Below are 18,500 nucleotides of genomic sequence, written 5' to 3'. Positions count from 1 at the left end.
TATCCAGTGACCTCAACAGCCACTAAGATTGTTTCTGAACCTCCATGTGTCTTACATGATAAATGTGAGTAAGTATCGACAGAACACTCATAGAAATGAGAGGGTCCCCAGACTGGTGCACAGATGAAAAGAGGCTCAGTGGGTGACTGGAGAAGGGATGCAAAACACTGGCTAGCAGGTTTATACCTTAGGCTTATTATTATTTTTTTTTAAATTTTACCATTATGTTTTAGGTGTTGGTCCTCTCCTTCCACTTTCTGTGGGCTCCAGGGACCAAACTCAGCTTATCAGGCTTACATGGTGCCTTTCCCTATGAGCCATTTTGATGGCTCCAACATCTTAAGACTTCTAAACAACTCTGTTTGCTCAGTACAACTTCCTTTGCTTCCCATGCCATACTTCCTCCCACCACATGGCTGTTGCTTTGGAACTTGAAGAGATGGTTCCCAGAGCCCTAGCCAACTCCAGAGCCAAAAGGAGCAGTGCCTTTACCCAAAGCCATGAGGCTGGTTTCAACTTCCTTTTTTTTTCTTCATCAGGGTCTAAATCTTGAGACAATTATTCTCCAAAATCATCTTTCCTCTCTGCCTAAAAGATACACCAACTTTAGCCAGGAGTCTAAGAAACATCAGTTATCAAAGATGTTTACTAAAGAGGGGACAAAAAAGATTCATCAAGGCTTGAAGATAGCTGTCCTCTAGGTGGCATTAGGAAAGAAAGAACACAAGCACCTCAACGGTATGTGCGCTTTTCCTCCTGGAGACATTTATGATCCCTCAGATACTGTCCCACTTGAAGGAGGAACATGGAATGCTGTGTCTCAAACAGGTGCCAGCCTCAGCCTCCCACCAGCTGGCTGTTCTCACAAGGCATGGTGAGAGGCCACCCAAGTCAACAGCATGAAAAGCAACTTCGAAAAGCGTTCTAAAACCCTGCCAGATCCAGACCATTTCTATAAATGATTAAGGAAAAGAAAAAAAAGAGCAGAAAGAAGAGTTTGGGGGTAAACAAGGAAAGGAAAGGAAAGAGGAAATGTGGAATGTAAGAGAACTAATACTTTTGGGAAAAGCCCAGCCTCAAACATCATGGCAGTTCTAAGATAAAGCTATGTTAGATCACCCCACCCTGACCCCTGCCTACAATATCCCCAAGGTGAGAAGATTCCAGAAACATATGTTTTTAAAATACCGCTCACCTCAGTCAATTCTGAACCCCCCCCAAAAGAGTTTGAATAATATAGTTCATTAATTTTAAGACTGAACTTGAGCTGCATTCCCATCCCTCTCCTCTTTGAGGCAGAAGAGTCTGGACGTATACCTTGACCACGCTGAGCCACATATCCTTGTGTGCAGAGAATCCATGGAGCATCAGGATGGATGGCTTGTGTCCTGGCCTGCCCCGGAAGGAGTAACAGAACTGATAGTCCTCATGGTGTACATAGCGGACTTGCATACCCAGTGTCCTCCGCCAGTACCTAGGGTCAAGAAAGGCAAGACACAAGTGGCATGGTTAGGGTACATGGCTTCAGGAGGGACACAGGTCCTCTCCAGAGATGCTACTTAGTGGTGAAACAGATGCTTCTGCCAGCTCCTATCCTTACTGGCATCTCAAGGAGCACTAGGAAGAGAAGTATGTCACACATGCATTTGGAAAGTGAGAGGGGACTACAGGGTGTGTGTGTGTGTGTGTGTGTGTGTGTGTGTGGGTGACGATGTCCTAGACAGCAGAGTAACAGGATCAATATACATTACATACATGCATCGAAATGTCATCATGAGACTCATTATGCCGTACAATTAATATACGGTAATAAAAGAAAGAATAGTGAAAAAAAAAAAACCCTAGCACCTGAATGAAAAACAAAAACAACAACAACAAAAACAGTACACTGCACACAACAACTGTTTGTTAGACAGGTCTCAAGGCTCAAGAACTAACTCCCTACTCAAGACCTATATACACTGACTAGCTTGTCCTCTGGCTTTGTTCCACAAACAGCAGCAGTTGAAGGCTCAGCTTCTGTTGGTTACGTAAGCCTTGGCAAGGCTGTGATTTGGCCTCAAGTCCATTTCAATATGAAATTACCATTGAAACAAATTGAACTCTCAGCATGAAAAATCTCTTCAGAGATGAAAGATAATTAAATCATCCAGATATTTTCTCTGTAATAGACTTCACACTACAGAGGCAGCCAAGTCTTGCAAGAGCAAGTAATCGAAATGTATTACTACCTTGTATGGCATAAGGGGGAAGAGAAGTGACCACATATTCATGAAAAATCTGGCCATATATTCATGTTTACATGTATCTACAGAAAAAGCATGGGTGTGTACACAAGGCACTGTCAAATCCCTGGATTGCAAATATGGAATGAAGTGAGAGGTAGGAAAGGGAACAGAGTTGGCAGGGAGAGTTAAAACTGCATTTCTTTTGATCCTTTTGCAATTACTGCATTGCCTACTCAAAACACTAAAAATAATAAAATTGGCTAGCCTAAGGCTTTTCATAGGAAGAAGCAGGCATATTTCAGTACTCTAAGTACTGGCTCCTTACTATATGAGTTTATATGTTCAGTCACAGCCTAGCTATTGACTATGTGACCTTAAATGTATATTTCTTCATTGACAGTAAGAGGAAAACATTGCATTCCTTCAAGGTTAAATATGATAATAAACACGAAAAGGTTTTTAAAAATTATTGTGTGTGTGCATGCATTCATGTCTGAATATGTGTATGTGCATGTGTGTAGTACTTTCAAAACCAGAAGAGGGTACTGGATTCCTTGGAGCTGCAGTAACAGGCCTCTGTGAACTGTCTGAGATGGCTGCTGGGAACTCAGCTCCAGTCTTCTGGGAGAACAGGAAGCAGTCTTAACCACTGAGAAATCTCTCCAGCCCCAATCTACACAAAAATTACCACAAAACATGGTAATATTCAATAAATAATGGTTAGCATTATATTTTAAAAAATTATCTCTTTCCAAGTGTCATCTTCTAGGATTAAAGGAAAAATTAGAGGCAATATTTGTAACAAATATGATAACCACAGATTGTTATCAACCTCACCTCTCAAGGGACAAACCCAGAGCCCAACACATGCTAAGTCAGCACTCTATAGCTGAGCTATACCCTCAGCCAGGACTGACATCCTTAATATACAAAAAGCATACAAACTAATATAAACCATGCTAAAAATGTAATTCAGTTACTAGGCAAAATAAATGAAAGGATAACTCAGGACAGAAGAGATATTAATGTTAAATGCACACAGGAAACATGGTAAAGTTCACTAATAATTAAACATATAAACAAGCAATAAAATACATTCTTTTATACCACAGGACTCTTAGGTCCCTTGCTAGCCTTTCTAAAACAAAAACAAACAAAAATCTCAGGAAGCAGGAACCAGTGAGAGAGAGAGAGAGAGAAAGGAAAGGAAAGGAAAGGAAAGGAAAGGAAGGAAGGAAGGAAGGAAGGAAGGAAGGAAGGAAGGAGGGAAAGAAAGAAAGAAAGAAAGAAAGAAAGAAAGAGAGAGAGAAAGAAAGAAAGAAGAAGGAAATTGATTCATTTAGTTTTGGCCAGAACAGGGAAGAGAAAAATTCCCAGCCTCTCTCTACCTGGCCATATGCAATTTATAGAAATGATGAAACAAAAGCCAGGAATAATGCATGCATACATTTAGCTATGATTTAAGCTATCCAAGCTATGAGATAAGTCTTTCCTAGGAGTACTTTGGTACTGGTCTACCCTCACTGTCAGCACAGAAGAAATTCTGTTATTTAAAATTTTATATTTACTTATTTATTTACAGATAGGGTCTATGTAGCGCTGGCTGTCCTAGAACTCACTATATAGACCAGGCTGGTCTTGAATTCACAGAGTTGTTTCTGCCTCTGCCTCCCAAGTGCTGGGATTAAAGGTGTAAGCCACAACACAGAAAAAATTCTAATTTTTTAAAAAAGAATTTCTGTGTATGAGTGTTTTGCCTGTGTATATGTATGTCTGGTACCCACTTAGGCTAGCAGAGGGCACTGAAGCCCTTGAGAACTGGAGTTACATATAGTTATGAGCATCCATGTAGGTGCTAGAAATCAAATTTAGGTCCTCTGGAAGAGAAGCCAGTGCTCTTTACTGCTGAGCCATTGCTCCAGCCCTGACAGTCTGGTTCTCTTACAGCTTCTGTATATGTAGACTTTCAAACTGAAAAATAGGATTTTTCCTTTTTTTTTTTTTCTTCTTTTAGACCAGTTCTAATGTCCTACCTTTCTAGGGAGCAATCTGGCATTAGCTATCAGGAGTTTTAAAATTGGCCTATTAATTATACTTCCAAGAATATTGCCCCAGTGAGATAAGAAATCTCAAGAAAAAAGAAAGTCTTGAAAAATAAAATAGGTCACAGAAACACAAACAGAAGGGCTGGAGATGCAACTCGGTGGTAAGGTATTTCCTCCCACGTGCATGGCCCCGGGTTCCTTCCCCAGCACTGGAAAACACGTAGAGAAGAATGTGAGAACACAGGGGTTGGGACCAGCATACCAGTTATACCCTAAGGAATGGCAGCATTCACCAGAAACTCAGAAGAGGCGAGAAGTGATTCTCCCTCAGCCATAAAGAGAACTAACCCTGCAAACACCCCAGTCCCACGTTTTTAACCTCCAGAACCATGAGACAGTGTAAGTAAAGTTCTGTTGTTTTAGACACCCAGTTCATAATCATTAATTGGGGATAGCTCTACTGTTTTTGCCAACACTTAGAATTGCTAGTCATGTTGGGGTTTTGGTTGGGTTTTTATTATTATTATTATTATTTGTTTTGTTTTGTTTTTGTTTGTTTGGTTTTTGAGATAGGGTTTCTCTGCATAGCCCTGGCTGTCCTGGAACACACTCTGTGACCATGCTGTTCTCGAACTCAGAGATCTGCCTGCCTCTGCCTCCTAATTAAAGGATTAAAGGCATGTGTCAGCACTACCAAGCAATTGGGTTGGTTTTGTTTTTGAGGTATATTTATTTTTTGTATATATGGATGTTTTCTGTGCATCTGTGTGTACCACAAGCATGCTCAGTGCTCTTAGTGGCCAGAAAATGGAATCAGATTCTCTGGAACTGGAGTTGCAGATGGTGTAAGCCACCATGTGGGTGCTAGAAATTGAACCTTAGTTCTCTGGAAGAGCAGCAAGTGCTCCTAACTGCTGTGCCACCTCTCCTGCCCCAGCTTTTTTTTTTTTTTTTTTTTTTTTTGCTTGTTTGTTTTTAACGTTAGCCTTTCTGATAGGTAGGTGATAGTATCTCATTGTGTTTGTTTTCAGTTCAGATTTGAATACTTGACCTTAAGTGCCCCTTGCTTAGCCTCCCAAGTGCAAGATTCATTGTGGTTTTAAGTGTCCCTATGACCAGTGAACTAGAATATGGTTGCATTTTATTCTAATGGGTCATTTGATACTGTCTTTGTAAAGTATCTGAGTTGTCTGTCTGTTTTTTTTTTTTTTTTTTTTTTTGGTTATATGCTCTTTCTTTAGACTTGCTGGAGGAATTCCTTATATATGCTAGCTGCAAGGTCTTTATGAACTGCAAATCCACACTGCCACCGCTTGGTTTTCATTTTTACTGCCGAAATAGTCTTCTTTTGGGAGAAAATACACTTAAGAATTGAACCCAGTGTCCAGTGCATGCTGGGCACACTCAGGTTGAGCTACATGCCAGTCTGGTCTTTATGGTTAACAATACTTCTTCATTGAAGAACAATCTATATAGCTAAAAGTTTTAATACCATGTTTCTGCCTACCTCAATGTCAAGAAAACACATTTCCATGTTTTTTAAAGAAAGATTTGTTGAACACTTACATAAACCTACAATCTGCCAGGCTTTGATTTTGAGGCAGAGCATGAACTTGCAAAAGGGTTGTGCTTATTTTTCTATTGCTATGAAACAATATGCAAACGCAGAGGAGTTTAAAAGCCCCCTTCATTAGATCCCCTGTGCTGGCGAAAAGTAAGCTCGGCTAAGCATGTCACACGGTGTTGACATCAATGCCTCGGGCAGGTGGCCTCCATTCAGCTTGTTGGCAGAACTCAGTTCCTTGGGGGTGCAGGACTGAAGTCCTTGTGTCCTTGCTGGCTGTCAGCTGAGAACTCTCTGCCTCCTCCAGCCTACCTCTCTGCTCCTTCCTGGAAGGCCCCTCTGATTCAAATAAAGCACCGAGTCATGCTGAAGATCTGCATCCCTCTGCTTTTAAGGGCTGAGGTCATTTAGATCAACCCCTGTGGATGGTGTTCCTGCCTTAAAATCAGCTGCATACAACATACACCAAGACTGTAACTTAGCATGACCATGAGATGAATACTCTGTCATGGTCACAGGTCTCTCAGAAAGGGGAGGGCATCTTTGAGGAGCAGAACTTATAATAATTCTACCAAAAAAGCCAAAAAAAATTACACTTTTCCCCAATCTGGATCTCTTGTTAACACAGTGAATTTTCCATATAGTTGTAAATCTACTTTTGGATACTTCTGGTCCACTGGTTTTTGTTTTGTTTTGTTTTTGTTTTGTTTTTGTCCTCTGTTACAGTCTTACACTAACTTGACTTTTGTAACTTCATAATTAGTCTTGAAAGCTTGAAATATAAATCATCTAGATTCATTCTCCAAGACTGCCTTGCTTAGTTGGCCCTTTTCTTTATTAAGAATTTGCTCAGATGGACTGGAGAGAAGGATCAGCTAAAAGGACTGCTCTTGCAAAGGATGCAGGTTCGATTTCCAGCACCCACATGGCAACTCATAACTCCAGTTCCAGGGTATCTGACTCCCTCTTCTGTCCTTCATGGGCATCATGCAGACATGTGATAATATACATGCATGCAGATAAATACTCAGACATGTAAAATAAAAACAAGTATGTTTTTCTACAAAAAGGCCTCACTTATTATATGAAAGTATAACAGGGACTACCTTGGAAAGTGGAGGGATTAGCAGGAATGGGAGAGGGTAAGAGAGGGTAACAAGGGGTGAAGACAAAATACATTACAGGCATGTATGAAAATGTTAAAATAGAACTCACCCTAACTATTCTAGCTGATACATGCTAATAAAAACTTCTAAAGAAATTAAAATTCTAGATAAAATGCCTTTATTTCAGCTCACTCTGCCCCTCATGAAAGAGGTCAGTTCTAATCTAGAGCTTCATTAGTCTTATCTGTAAAATGAGGCTGATATTATTTCCATCCAACATGAAGGATCACATAAAAATTAAACATCTCTAAATTAATGAAAGTTTCTTACTTGCTCAAATTCGATTTCTATTATTGTGGTAGAGACCCACGACCAAAAGCAACGTGGGGAGGAATGGGTTTATTTGGCTTACATAGCCTAGGTCACAGTCCACCACGGGAAGCCAAGACAGGAACTCAAGGCAGGAAGTAAAGCAGCAGCCATGGAGGACTGCTGCTTACTGGCTTGCTCAGTGTGCTTTTCATACAACCCAGGATCACCTGCCCAGGGCAGGGGGTGGGGGAACCACACACAGTGGGATGAACCTTCCCACATCATTCATTAATCAAGACAATGCCAATTAAATGGAGACATTTTCTCAATTGAAGTTTCCTCTTCACAGATGACCCTTCAAGTTGACCAAAAACTAAGCAACACACTGCTTATCAAATACCAACAAAAAACCTATTCGGATTTAAGATGGTTAGCCACTTAATTTAGGGGATACTGTACAAAAATATAACAGCTCTGCAAGAAAAAAAAATATTTCAACCTACAAATACAGTATATCCTTCCTTTAATTTAGATATCATCAACTATCTCTCATGGATACCGTTTAGTTTTCTATTGTAGAGCCCTTTTGTGTTCTTTTTAAAAAGGGAGTATTACCTTTAATATTTAAACTTTTAGGGCTGGAGATAGGGCTCATATGTTAAGAGGACCGGTTGCTCTTCTAAAGGTCCTGAGGTCAATTCCCAGCAACCACATGGTGGCTCACAACCATTTATAATGAGATCTGGTGCCTTCTTCTGGTGTGCAGGTATACATGCAGGCAACACTGTATACATAATAAGTAAATCTTTAAAAGTATTTAAAATTTTAATTTATTATTGTTATTTGGGTATGCACATGCTATAAAGAGAATAAGAAGGTCACTGAATAACTTTTGGGAGTGAGTTCTCTTCTTCCATCCTGGTTTCCAGCAACCCAACTCAGTTCGTCAGGCTTGTGTAGAAGCATTTTTACCCACTGAGCTATCTCCTTAGTTCCATGCTATACTTTAGATTTATTATTAGGTATTTAAGAGTTATTGACACTAGAGTAAGTAGTAACAGTTAACTTTTTTCATTTTCATTTGATTATTTCATTTGATTATGGGAATGCTATTAGATTTTTGGTTATTGTTTTTTTTTTTTAAGATTCACTTATTTACTTGTGTATATGAATATTTTGTTTGCATGCATGTGTACCATGTATTCGTCTGTTAGATCAACTGGAACTGGGCCTAAGGATGGTTGTGAGCCATTATGTGGGTGCTGGGAACTGAACCCAGGTCTTTTGCAACAAGTTTCATAACTGCCGAGCCATCTCTCTAGCCCCAGTTATTGATCTTGTATTCAGCAACTTATCTAAATTCATATCTGGTGTCTGTGTATACGTGTACATGTATGTAGGTGCATACACATATGTGTATGTGCTTGAGAAGATCTGAGGTTGACACCAGGTGTCTTTCTCAATTGTTTTTCCCCTTTAATTTTCAAGAGTCAGGGTCTCTTTCATTGAATTTGACTCTCACAGATTTTGCTAGAATAGTGGCCAACAACCCTAGGGATCCTCCCATCTCTGCTTCCCCGACACTGGGCTTACCGACTCCAGGGTGCTGGAGATCTGAACTCAGATCCTTATTCTTATCTGGCAAGCACTATACCACCGAACCATCTTCCCACCTAGACCTATTAATTCCAATCATCTATAGATTCTTCCAGACTTCCTATGTACACAGTCCTGTCATTGGCAAACAGAATTTATATCTTTTTCTTTTTTTTTTTTTGGTTTTTCAAGACAGGGTTTTTCTGTGTAGCCTTGACTGTCCTGGAACTCACTCTGTAGACCGGGTTGGCCTCAAACTTAGAAAGATCCACCTGCCTCTGTCTCCCAAGTGCTGGGATTAAAGGTGTGTACCACCACCAGCTTACATCTTTATTTTTAATTCTTATTCTTTTTTATATTTATATAACCAAATGATTTGCTATGGTTGCTTTCCATAATTTTATAAGCAAGTTTCTTTAGAAAACTTAGACAATCTCAGTCTTTTCCATGGTGAGACCAGTCTTGTTATTTCCACTCTGAAGTGAAAACCAGAAACACACCAATGACAAGGCCCATCACACAGCATGGCCATAGCATGCATTCTGATGATTCCTGAGGAAATATTTGGCACTTCTGTAGGAGCCACAGTGGACCACAACATTGTCAAGGTGGGCTGGCGAAGCTCCAGGATCACTTAGAAGAAGCTGCTGAGAAGACTAGCTATGGCTTACAGGGGACACCAGTCTCTGGTCCTTGGGGAGCTGAGCAGATCCTAGAGGGAGTCAGGATGTCCAGTGACTTCAAGCCCTTCTGCCCAGACAGCAGGGCAATAGGGATTGATGTGCTGCAGGGCTACTGCTAGCACCTGTTGTTTCTGTTTGTGTGACAATATTGAAGAGTCACCTGAGTCCTCAGCCGGGTTTGCAAGTCTACTGGTAATCACAGCAGGCAGGTAAGAAGGGGCTTTAGAGTAGTGTGTTGAGGGATGTAAGTGACACGTGGGAAAGCCTGTGAGAGCACTGTGTAAATGCACTTGCAGTGAGAAGATTAGGAGGAAACAGGCTGTGCTTTTCAGTGCAGCAGAGGAAGCCGGTAGCAGGGCTTCTGACAGCTCTGGGACAGAATCTCGGGTGCTGTTACTAAAATCTCAATCCCTCATGTCACCATGCCATCTGGCATGATCTGAAAAGTACTCCAGAATTTTCATCCTCTTCGACTAGCTCAGTCTTCTTTTTGGCCTGTGAATGTGAGTTCACACAATGAGGCACAGTATGTCTGTTGCTGGAAACCCCTCAGAGCTGGGTGACTGGCAGAGTCAGGCTTTAAGATATCATTCAATCATACTGACCACCAACAGAGGACTAAATGCTCTGCTCAGTGGGGTCACTGGCTGCTGGTGGTATCACTTGTTCATTAAAATAAACTGTTTGCTCTGCAGCATTATTATGAAAGAAGAGGCAAACATGGAAACAGCCCAAGTGTTCATCAGCAGTTGAATGGATGTCCAATATGTATGATTATACTAGCCTTGTTTTTTGTTTCTATCACAAAAAACAAAACAGCAGCAACAACAACAACAAACCTGAAGACTGGGTCATTTATAAAGGAAAGAAGTTTGTTCAGGTAATGGTTCTAGAGCAGTGGTTTGCTACCTATGGGTCACAACCCTTCAAAGGGGTCACATATCAGATAGCCTGCATATCAAGTTACAAGTTACAAGTCGGAATGGTAGCAAAAGTACAGTTATGAAGTAACAATGAAAATAATGTTATGGTTGGGGTCACCACAACATGAGGACCTGTATTAAAGGGCTGCAGCATTAGGAAGTTCAGAACCACTGCTCTAGATGCTGGGAAATCTGAGCCATGTGTGACTTGTGCTTGGCTTTTGGTCACGGTTTCCTGCTACTTCAACTTGTGAGAAAAAGCCAAAAGGACAAGTGGTCACACACTGATAAAACAAAATATGAGGTTCTGTCTTGACTTACAGCAACCAACTCCCATGTAGTAATGTGTCCAATCTCACCAATATAGCATTAATCTCTCTAAATGACCTAGTGCCCTCTTTCAGGTCCTTTTTAACACTGTTCCATTGGGATTGAATCTTCATCAGGGGTTTGAGAGATGCAAACCCTATTAAAACCTAGCAAGAACAACGAAATATCATTCTTCCATAACAGAACAAGTACTAACACCTAAGACAGTGTACATGAAACTTGGTGTAATGGTGAGACAAGACGTCTGATTTGTCAGTGCAGAGGTGGGTCCTGAGTGACCCTCTGGAGGTGTGACAGCCCCCTCCACAAAGAAAAGGCAGTGAGAATGAAAGATCATAAACCATTTTATTCTATTCGCTGCTTTCCAAGGCTTGGAGCCTGAGCAGCCAGTGGAAAATTCCGCGAGCCAGTGAAACAAAAGGAGCCAGAAAGGAGGGCAGATAGAGGGCATCAGCCTCCTGGCACTCGTCTCCATGTGCAAAGGTTCCTTCTAACTGCCCAAGGCTCAGATGAATCTCCCGAGGCTTATGTACAGTATGGAGAGGAACCTGGTCTATTTCAGTAATCATTTCATCCTGAAGCAAAAGAGGTCAACTTTATTTCATAAATGGACAGTGGTATGGAAAAAGATCAACGAAGCACAGCACTTTCCTTTCAAATGCCAACCTTTTAAGATCGAGGAATAGAGGTCAGTGCTAGAGGCCCTGCTGTATGCACAGGCCTTGTGTTCAATCCTCTGCTAGGCAACAATAGCTAGGCTAGAATTTAGTAAGTGTTTACCTCTACTTTCATTCTTTTACATTAGTTACCTTTTAGGGCAAGCTTTCCATGTTACAGTAGAGATACTCATAAAGCTTTTTATTTTTGGTTGTGAGTCTTGCCTTTAACGGCTGAGCCATTTCTCCAGCCCTGTATCACTTTGTAAACAAATGGGTTTAAAATCCAGGCATGGTGGCTCATCCCTATATCCCCAGCACTTGAGCAGAAGAATCAGGAAGATCCTGAGTTCTGTCTGACTTGTATAGCAACCACCTCCCATGTAGTAATGTGTCCAATCTCAACAGTACAGCATTAATCTCTCTAAATGACCTAGTGCCCTCTTTCAGGTCCTTTTAACACTGTTCCATCGGGATTGAATCTTCAACAGGGGTTTGAGAAATGCAAACCCTATGAAAACCTAGCAGGAACAATGAAATATCATTCTTCCATAAATAACAGAACAAGTACTGACACTCAAGACAGTGCACACAAAACTTGGTGCAATAGTGGGACAAGCCTGTAATCCCAGAACTGGGAAGGCTAAGGCAGGAGGATCACTTATTTACTTGGTGTGAATTTTGGAGTTCAAAATCAGGCTTGGCCATGCCAGGAGTTCTAGACCAGCTGAGTCTACAATGAGACACCATCTCAAAACAATAATGGTAGAACACACAATTCCACAAACTGTCCTCTGACTTCCACACATGAGCTGTGGCATGCAAGCCTCCAATAATAATAAATAAATAATTTAAAACAGCCAAAACATAGATTTAAAGACTTAATGCTAAAGAAAATACAGAAGAAAAGGACGAAAAGGGCAGAAGTAAAGATGGTAAGAATGGTAGATAATTGGAAATTTTATTTGTCTCTCACCTCATTCTAGAGTGGGATGGAGAAATGGCTCAGTGGTTAAGAGTACTGTCTGCTCTTCCAGAGGTCCTGAGTTAAATTTCATGCAACTACATGGTGGCTCACAACTATTTATAATGTGACCTGATACTCTGATGTGAATGCAGGTGTACATGAACATAGAGCACTCATATACATAAAATAAATAAATCTTGGAAAAAAAAACAATTCTAGAGCAAGTCTGGATGTGCTGGGACATCCCTGTAATCCCAGGATCTAGGAGGTGAAAGATCAGGAGTCATCTTCATAGTACATTTGAGGAAAGCCTGGGCTACACAAGATCTCATCTCAAAACACCAAAATCAAATGACGGTAGTAGGGCCTGGCTTCAATCCCAGCTCTTCCAAAGCAGAGGCAGGCAGATCTCTGTGAGTTTGAGCCCAGCCTGTTCTAAGTACAGCCTGTTCTAAGTAGAACTCTGAGCTTGCCACCACTACTTCCTAAAAGCCCATCTCAAAAGTCAGACAAAACACTAAAACCTCAAACAGTTCTAGAGTAAATTAAAAAAAAAAATCTGTGCCATATGCACACTTGCCACTGAGTGTTCCCATGCTTCTGATTCATGTCTCAGTGACATCACTGTACTGGTGGCTAGGAGAGCAGAGCCTTGTGTGGAGCCTTGGGAGTCTGAGTGGCCCTGAGGGCCAACATGGTGTCAGAAATTTGAAACAGTCTACCTCCTTTGAAGCAGGTGCCAGTTCACATTCCAAATTCAAAAGAGGGACTGGAGAGATGGATCACTGGCTAAAAGCATTCACTGCTGATTCGGAGGATTATGAACATGGCAGCTTACAACTGTCCATAACTCTAATCTGAGGGTGCCTGACACGATTTTCTGGCCTCTGAGGGTACTAGGCATGCACATGGTGCATGGGCATGCACACAGGCAAAACACCCATAAACATAAAAATAACTGCTTTAAAAAACTTAAAAGATTTCAAAAGATGTATGTCTTTTCTTTGTTTAAAATATTTCACGACAAGATGATAAGCAACAAAGGTCTTCCCCAGAACAAAGTGGGGAAGACAATATTGCGATACGTTAAAAACCTCAATTATACAGCTGACTTACCAGTAATAGATTCTTATCAGCGCTGAAGGCCACAGGAGAAAAGAAGCGACGAATGCCAGGATTGGAATGGCCAGTGTCCCACCCGCAATCACAAACATGTTAACCACATCAAGATCCATCCTGTTCCTTGAGGTTTGCTGACACCTGTAGAGACGGAAGAGAGGGCAGCAGTATTGAAACCATCCCAGGGGAAAAAAGAATCAGAAAGGGAAAGCGTCCTGAAGGAGGGGTCAGGAGACAGGTACCTGAAAATAAGACAGGCTGGCAGCTAGATGTGACCTAGCAAGCAGCAGAAGACACTGAGTTTCAAGAAGTGAAAATCAAAACTACAGAGTATGCTGCCAGGATGACTGGAGAAATCTGAGTAGCCCTGGGTATCAGACAGAAGTAGTATGCACAGTGCTTCTATATGACAAAACTATAGCTGTGGACAATGCAGGCTATCATGCCTAGGAGAAGCCTGCTCAAGCTTGGGGGCGGGGAGGGGGAGGTTTACAGACTGGTATCCACTACTCACTTTTAAAAGTTCAGGAGAGAAAAAGTAAGATATGTAAAATGTTAATTATAATGTATCATTCCTTCAAGTTTTCTATAGATTTGCAATATTCTATTTCCACTGATTGATTGATTGATTGAGACAGGTCTCATTATGTACCCCAGGTTGGCTTAGAGGAATTGGAGAGATGGCTCAGTGCTTAGGAGCACTTGCTGCTCTTGAGGAGGACCTGGGTGGAGCTCTCACTACCCACAGTGTGGCTCACAACCATCTGTAACTCCAGTTCCAGAAGATCTGGTGCCCTCTTCTACCTTCCTCAGGCATCAGGACTTTCACACATACATACATGCAGGCAAAACACCCATTTACATAAAATTAATACTAAATCAAAATATATATATATATAACCAAATGAAAGAGGAGTTACAGATTTTACAGATGAGTGTAGTGAGGTAGTGAGGGCAGAAGGCTAGCCTGCTTGTGCAACTGTCCTCCCGGCCGCTTAGTCACTGGAAGCAGTTTTCCCAGCATGCCCCAATCACTGGCCTGCTTCTCTTCTAGAAGTACACTTCCTTCAGAGCAAGAATAAACATGTATGTTCTGGAATAGCACAAGGCACACACAAAGTACAAGCAGACTAAAGAAAAGCAAAGTTACAAGGCGGGATTAGTACTGTGTAACATGTTTCAGGGAAGGAGAAATCATTCCCTACAATGCTACAAGACATTGAAAGTTTTCCCTTGAAAATTAAGTAATTACAACGCTCCCTGGAGGGGTTCCCTATTAGATTCAAGATACAAGGGCTGGGGAAAGGTGTGTAGCCCAGAGATAGAACCCTAGCACACATAGGGCCCTGGGTTCCAGTCCAACACTGCAGGGGCTGGGGGACATGGCTGGCAGAATTCACACCACCCAAAAAATAGATGTGTATAAATCTGCAGGCTGGCTTTTAATCCCAGCACTTGGGAGGCAGAGGCAGGTAGATCTCTGTGAGTTTGAGGCCAGACTGGTCTATAAAGCAAGTCCAGGACAGCTAGGGCTACACAGAGAAAACCCTGTCTCGAAAAAAAAAAAAAAAATCTGCAGGCTGTGGGCTGTACATCTCATGTGAGCTGATGTATACAAGATGGTTCTTTCATATCACAGGGCATCCTTACAAAGTGCCACAAGCCACTGTTATTCAGACTCCAGAGCTGGAAAGTTAGTAACTCGGCATCCTATCACTCTAGGACTTAGAACATTTTATGCCCGAGGTCATGTACATCACTGAGACTGGAGATGGTAGGCAAATATAAAGAGAAAAAAACTTTCTCTTCCTGTGTCTGCTGTGGATATCACATTTTCAAGGGAAGTTCTACCAGGGTCCATCTTTGGAGCAGAAGGAACCCTTGTGTAGTAGGATCAATTTATCAAGGTTTGGGCTTCCCCAGAGAACCCACACACTCTCCCTGACAAGGTCAAAGCCAGGCTCTAACTGAGAAAGCTATGCTTTCTGACTGCCACAGCAGTGGTTCTAGACCTGTGGATTGCGACCCCTTTTACAGGGGTCATATATCACATAGCCTGAATATCAGTTAATTTATATTATGATCCATAACAATAGCAAAATTAAGTTATGACGTAGCAACGAATATAATTTTATGGTTGGAGGTCACCACAATATGAGGAACTGTATTAAAGAGTCACAGCATTAGGAAAGTTAAGAACCAGTGATTTAGACAAAGAGCAGACACTTGTTCCCTTCTCTGCAATATCCTTCACCTACAGAGGTCTCCTAGCTTCTTCTGGGAGGTGGCTCCCTACCCTGCTGGAGGTAATTAACAGATGTTCCTGGGGCGTGGGGGACAGAAAAACCAAAACCTTGAGAACAAGGAACTACCAATTACCAACAATCAGAAAACCACATAAAGGTATTGCCTGGAACTTCCCAGACTATGTCTCCATATAAAGGATAGTGCCCAGTGGATTAGGAGAAGGAGAACATTAAATCAGGCTTTAGGAGCACACAGCTTTGGAGGACACCAGTATTCCCTAAGAAACTTATCTCTGCCAATTAAGTCCTGTCAAGACCAGAGAGCAGATCTGAGGATGGCAAGTTAAATGTATCTCTGCTCCTGGGAACTCCTGCAAGTTTAGCTAGTCAGTTCCCATTATTTATTTTGTGAGGGTGTGTATGTGTCTGTGTGCACAGGGGCATGCTACAACACACACATGGAAAACAACTTGCAAAAGTCAGCTCTCTCCTTCTCCTGTGTGTGGTCAGGGGCTCAAGTTCAGGTAATCAGGTGTGGCAGTAACTACCTTTACCCACCGAACCATTCACTGGCTCTTAAGATACTTTTAAATTATTCTAGGGACATATCTTAATTTTAAAAATAAATTTAAGTAAAAAGATACTAATTTAAGGAAAAAACGGTAGAGCCAGGGATGAAGCTTGGCGGCAGTATGTTTGTCTACTATGCATTAAGTCCCGGGGTTTGATCCCCGATGTTGCAAGTAAACAGGAAAATGGTAAGTGGGTGGTGTGTGGCTCTGGGGATGTGCATGTGAGTTGCTGCTTGGAAGGGCACAATCATGGGATGAAGGGGCACTAGACTTAAGGGTATTCCAGCCACTGGCTGTTCTGTAGTCTGCTCTGAGACCCTAATGTCCTCAGCTCTTCTGCCCTTCCCCAATCTGGTGACTTAAAATTTCTAAAATTGGCTAGGTGGTGGTGGCGCACATCTTTAATCCCAGCACTTGGGAGGCAGAGGCAAGTGGATCTCTGAGTTCGAGGCCAGCCTTGTCTACAAAGCAAGTTCCAGGATAGGCAAGGCTACAAAGAGAAACCCTGACTTGAAAAAAAAAATTCTAAAATTATGTCAGGCAATCAAAGAACAGGATCTAGCTAGCACTCCCCTAAATCTTATGTCCTATTACAACTCCCCGGAAGCACTTAAATGGCACTTGACACACTCTTGTTATCTCATGTTTGTTACTCTTTTCACTAATCTATGGTATTAAAGTAGGGACCCCAGGAGCCCTGTAACACAGGGAGAAGGGAGGTAACATCAGGACAGGAGTTGGTTATATATATATCTGCTTCGATATATGCCTTTGTTTTTGTTTGACTTTCAATGTAATCAATTCATTAGGAATTTATTGTCTAAACAAACAAAAACCAACAAAATGGAGGAAGAAGAAGAGTTGGTCACTTTGTCAGCAGAGAAGAGTCTCACCGTGTCACACCCAAGAACAGAGCCCATTACTCAGCCTCTACTGTCACACCTTAACACCCAAGCCATGTTCAGGGTCTTTATTATCATAAAGAAGAATGGAGAGGAACTGGATGGACAGGTCAGTAGATCCAGGCAGACCCTGAATGAGGAAAATCAAGTGTAGTCTGGGATTGGAAATCAGGCAAGACATTTCAGAACTCTGTAATGTCCCTGGTTTTGAATGCTAAGGATCTTGAGTAATGATGCATTACTCCTCAGGGTACAGAGCAAAATATAGGAGTAAGCAGAACATAGAAACACTTGCACTCACTCCTGCCTTCTAGGTGCAGCCAGCCTGCCCCAGAGTCCTAGGATATTTATAGCCACAGCCCACACATTTGCAGTAACACTGTCATCACAGTGCCAAAAGGTGGGACACCCTGACATCCACCTGTAGTCCATCAAAGCTGACAAACTAAAACCTCGGTCTGTCCGAAACAATGTCTTTTGCACCAATACAATAACTGGCCACTACCAGCACAGCCAAAGATCTAAGAACAGTGTTCATGTACCGAAAACTCCCCTGTGCCAGCCCCGAGTAGTGACTAACAAGCATCTTCCCACGTCCTCTTTCATAACATAATGAGATGGGAAACAGCCTCCCAATGAAAACTAAGTCAACAATCATCTCCCACGTCATCTGGTTGGTAAGCAGCATGACCCGAACCCTAACAGGGCCCTGTAGGTCTCCCTACTTCTCGTCTCTGCCTCTCCCACACAATGCTCTAGAGCATGCATGCACAGGGCATCGGTTTGCATGAAACTCCCGTTCAGTGACTTCCTAGATACCCACTACACTTCTGTAGAACTGCTTCAACACATGCTAACACACTAACAGTCTTTACACGTTACCAACCCTGCTCATTCCTTTATTTTTTTTAAGTTTTGTTTTTTTTTGAGACAGGGTTTCTCTGCCTAGCCTTTGCTGTCCTGGACTCCCTTTGTAGACCAGGCTGGCCTCGAACTCACATTGATCCCCCTCTGACTGCCCTGACTGCCTGTGTGCTGGGATTAAAGGTGTGCGCTACCACATTCAGCTCATTCCTTATTTCTGCTGGTTGTTTTTGAAACTATTCAGGGCTGCTAAATTTCTTTAGTTTTGCAACATAATTCTCCCCATAAAACTTACCACTAGAAAAATACTGTTATTGTTATGCTGAGTAGTGGTGCACACCTTTAATGCCAGCACTAGGGAGGCAGAGGCAGGCAGATCTCTGTGAG

At 41.9% G+C, this 18,500-nt stretch overlaps 1 protein-coding gene across 2 annotated transcripts in view; it reads right to left on the bottom strand.

The window, feature by feature from the left end:
* The window catches only part of Abhd6 (abhydrolase domain containing 6, acylglycerol lipase), a 49,263-nt gene that overhangs the window by 17,241 nt on the left and 13,522 nt on the right, over positions 1 to 18,500 (bottom strand). For both annotated transcript variants that reach the window (XM_021647329.2, XM_021647328.2), the window contains exons 2-3: positions 13,527 to 13,670; positions 1,318 to 1,474 (exon numbers count right to left, since the gene is read on the bottom strand). In XM_021647329.2, coding sequence (XP_021503004.1) covers positions 1,318 to 1,474; positions 13,527 to 13,645 — 276 coding nt within the window. In that variant the 5' untranslated portion in view covers positions 13,646 to 13,670. The remainder of the gene's footprint in view (positions 1 to 1,317; positions 1,475 to 13,526; positions 13,671 to 18,500) is intronic.

Source organism: Meriones unguiculatus, chromosome 9 (genome assembly GCF_030254825.1).
Source record: "Meriones unguiculatus strain TT.TT164.6M chromosome 9, Bangor_MerUng_6.1, whole genome shotgun sequence".
NCBI classification, from domain to species: Eukaryota; Metazoa; Chordata; class Mammalia; order Rodentia; family Muridae; genus Meriones; species Meriones unguiculatus.
This window is presented reverse-complemented; position numbering and strand designations above follow the sequence as displayed.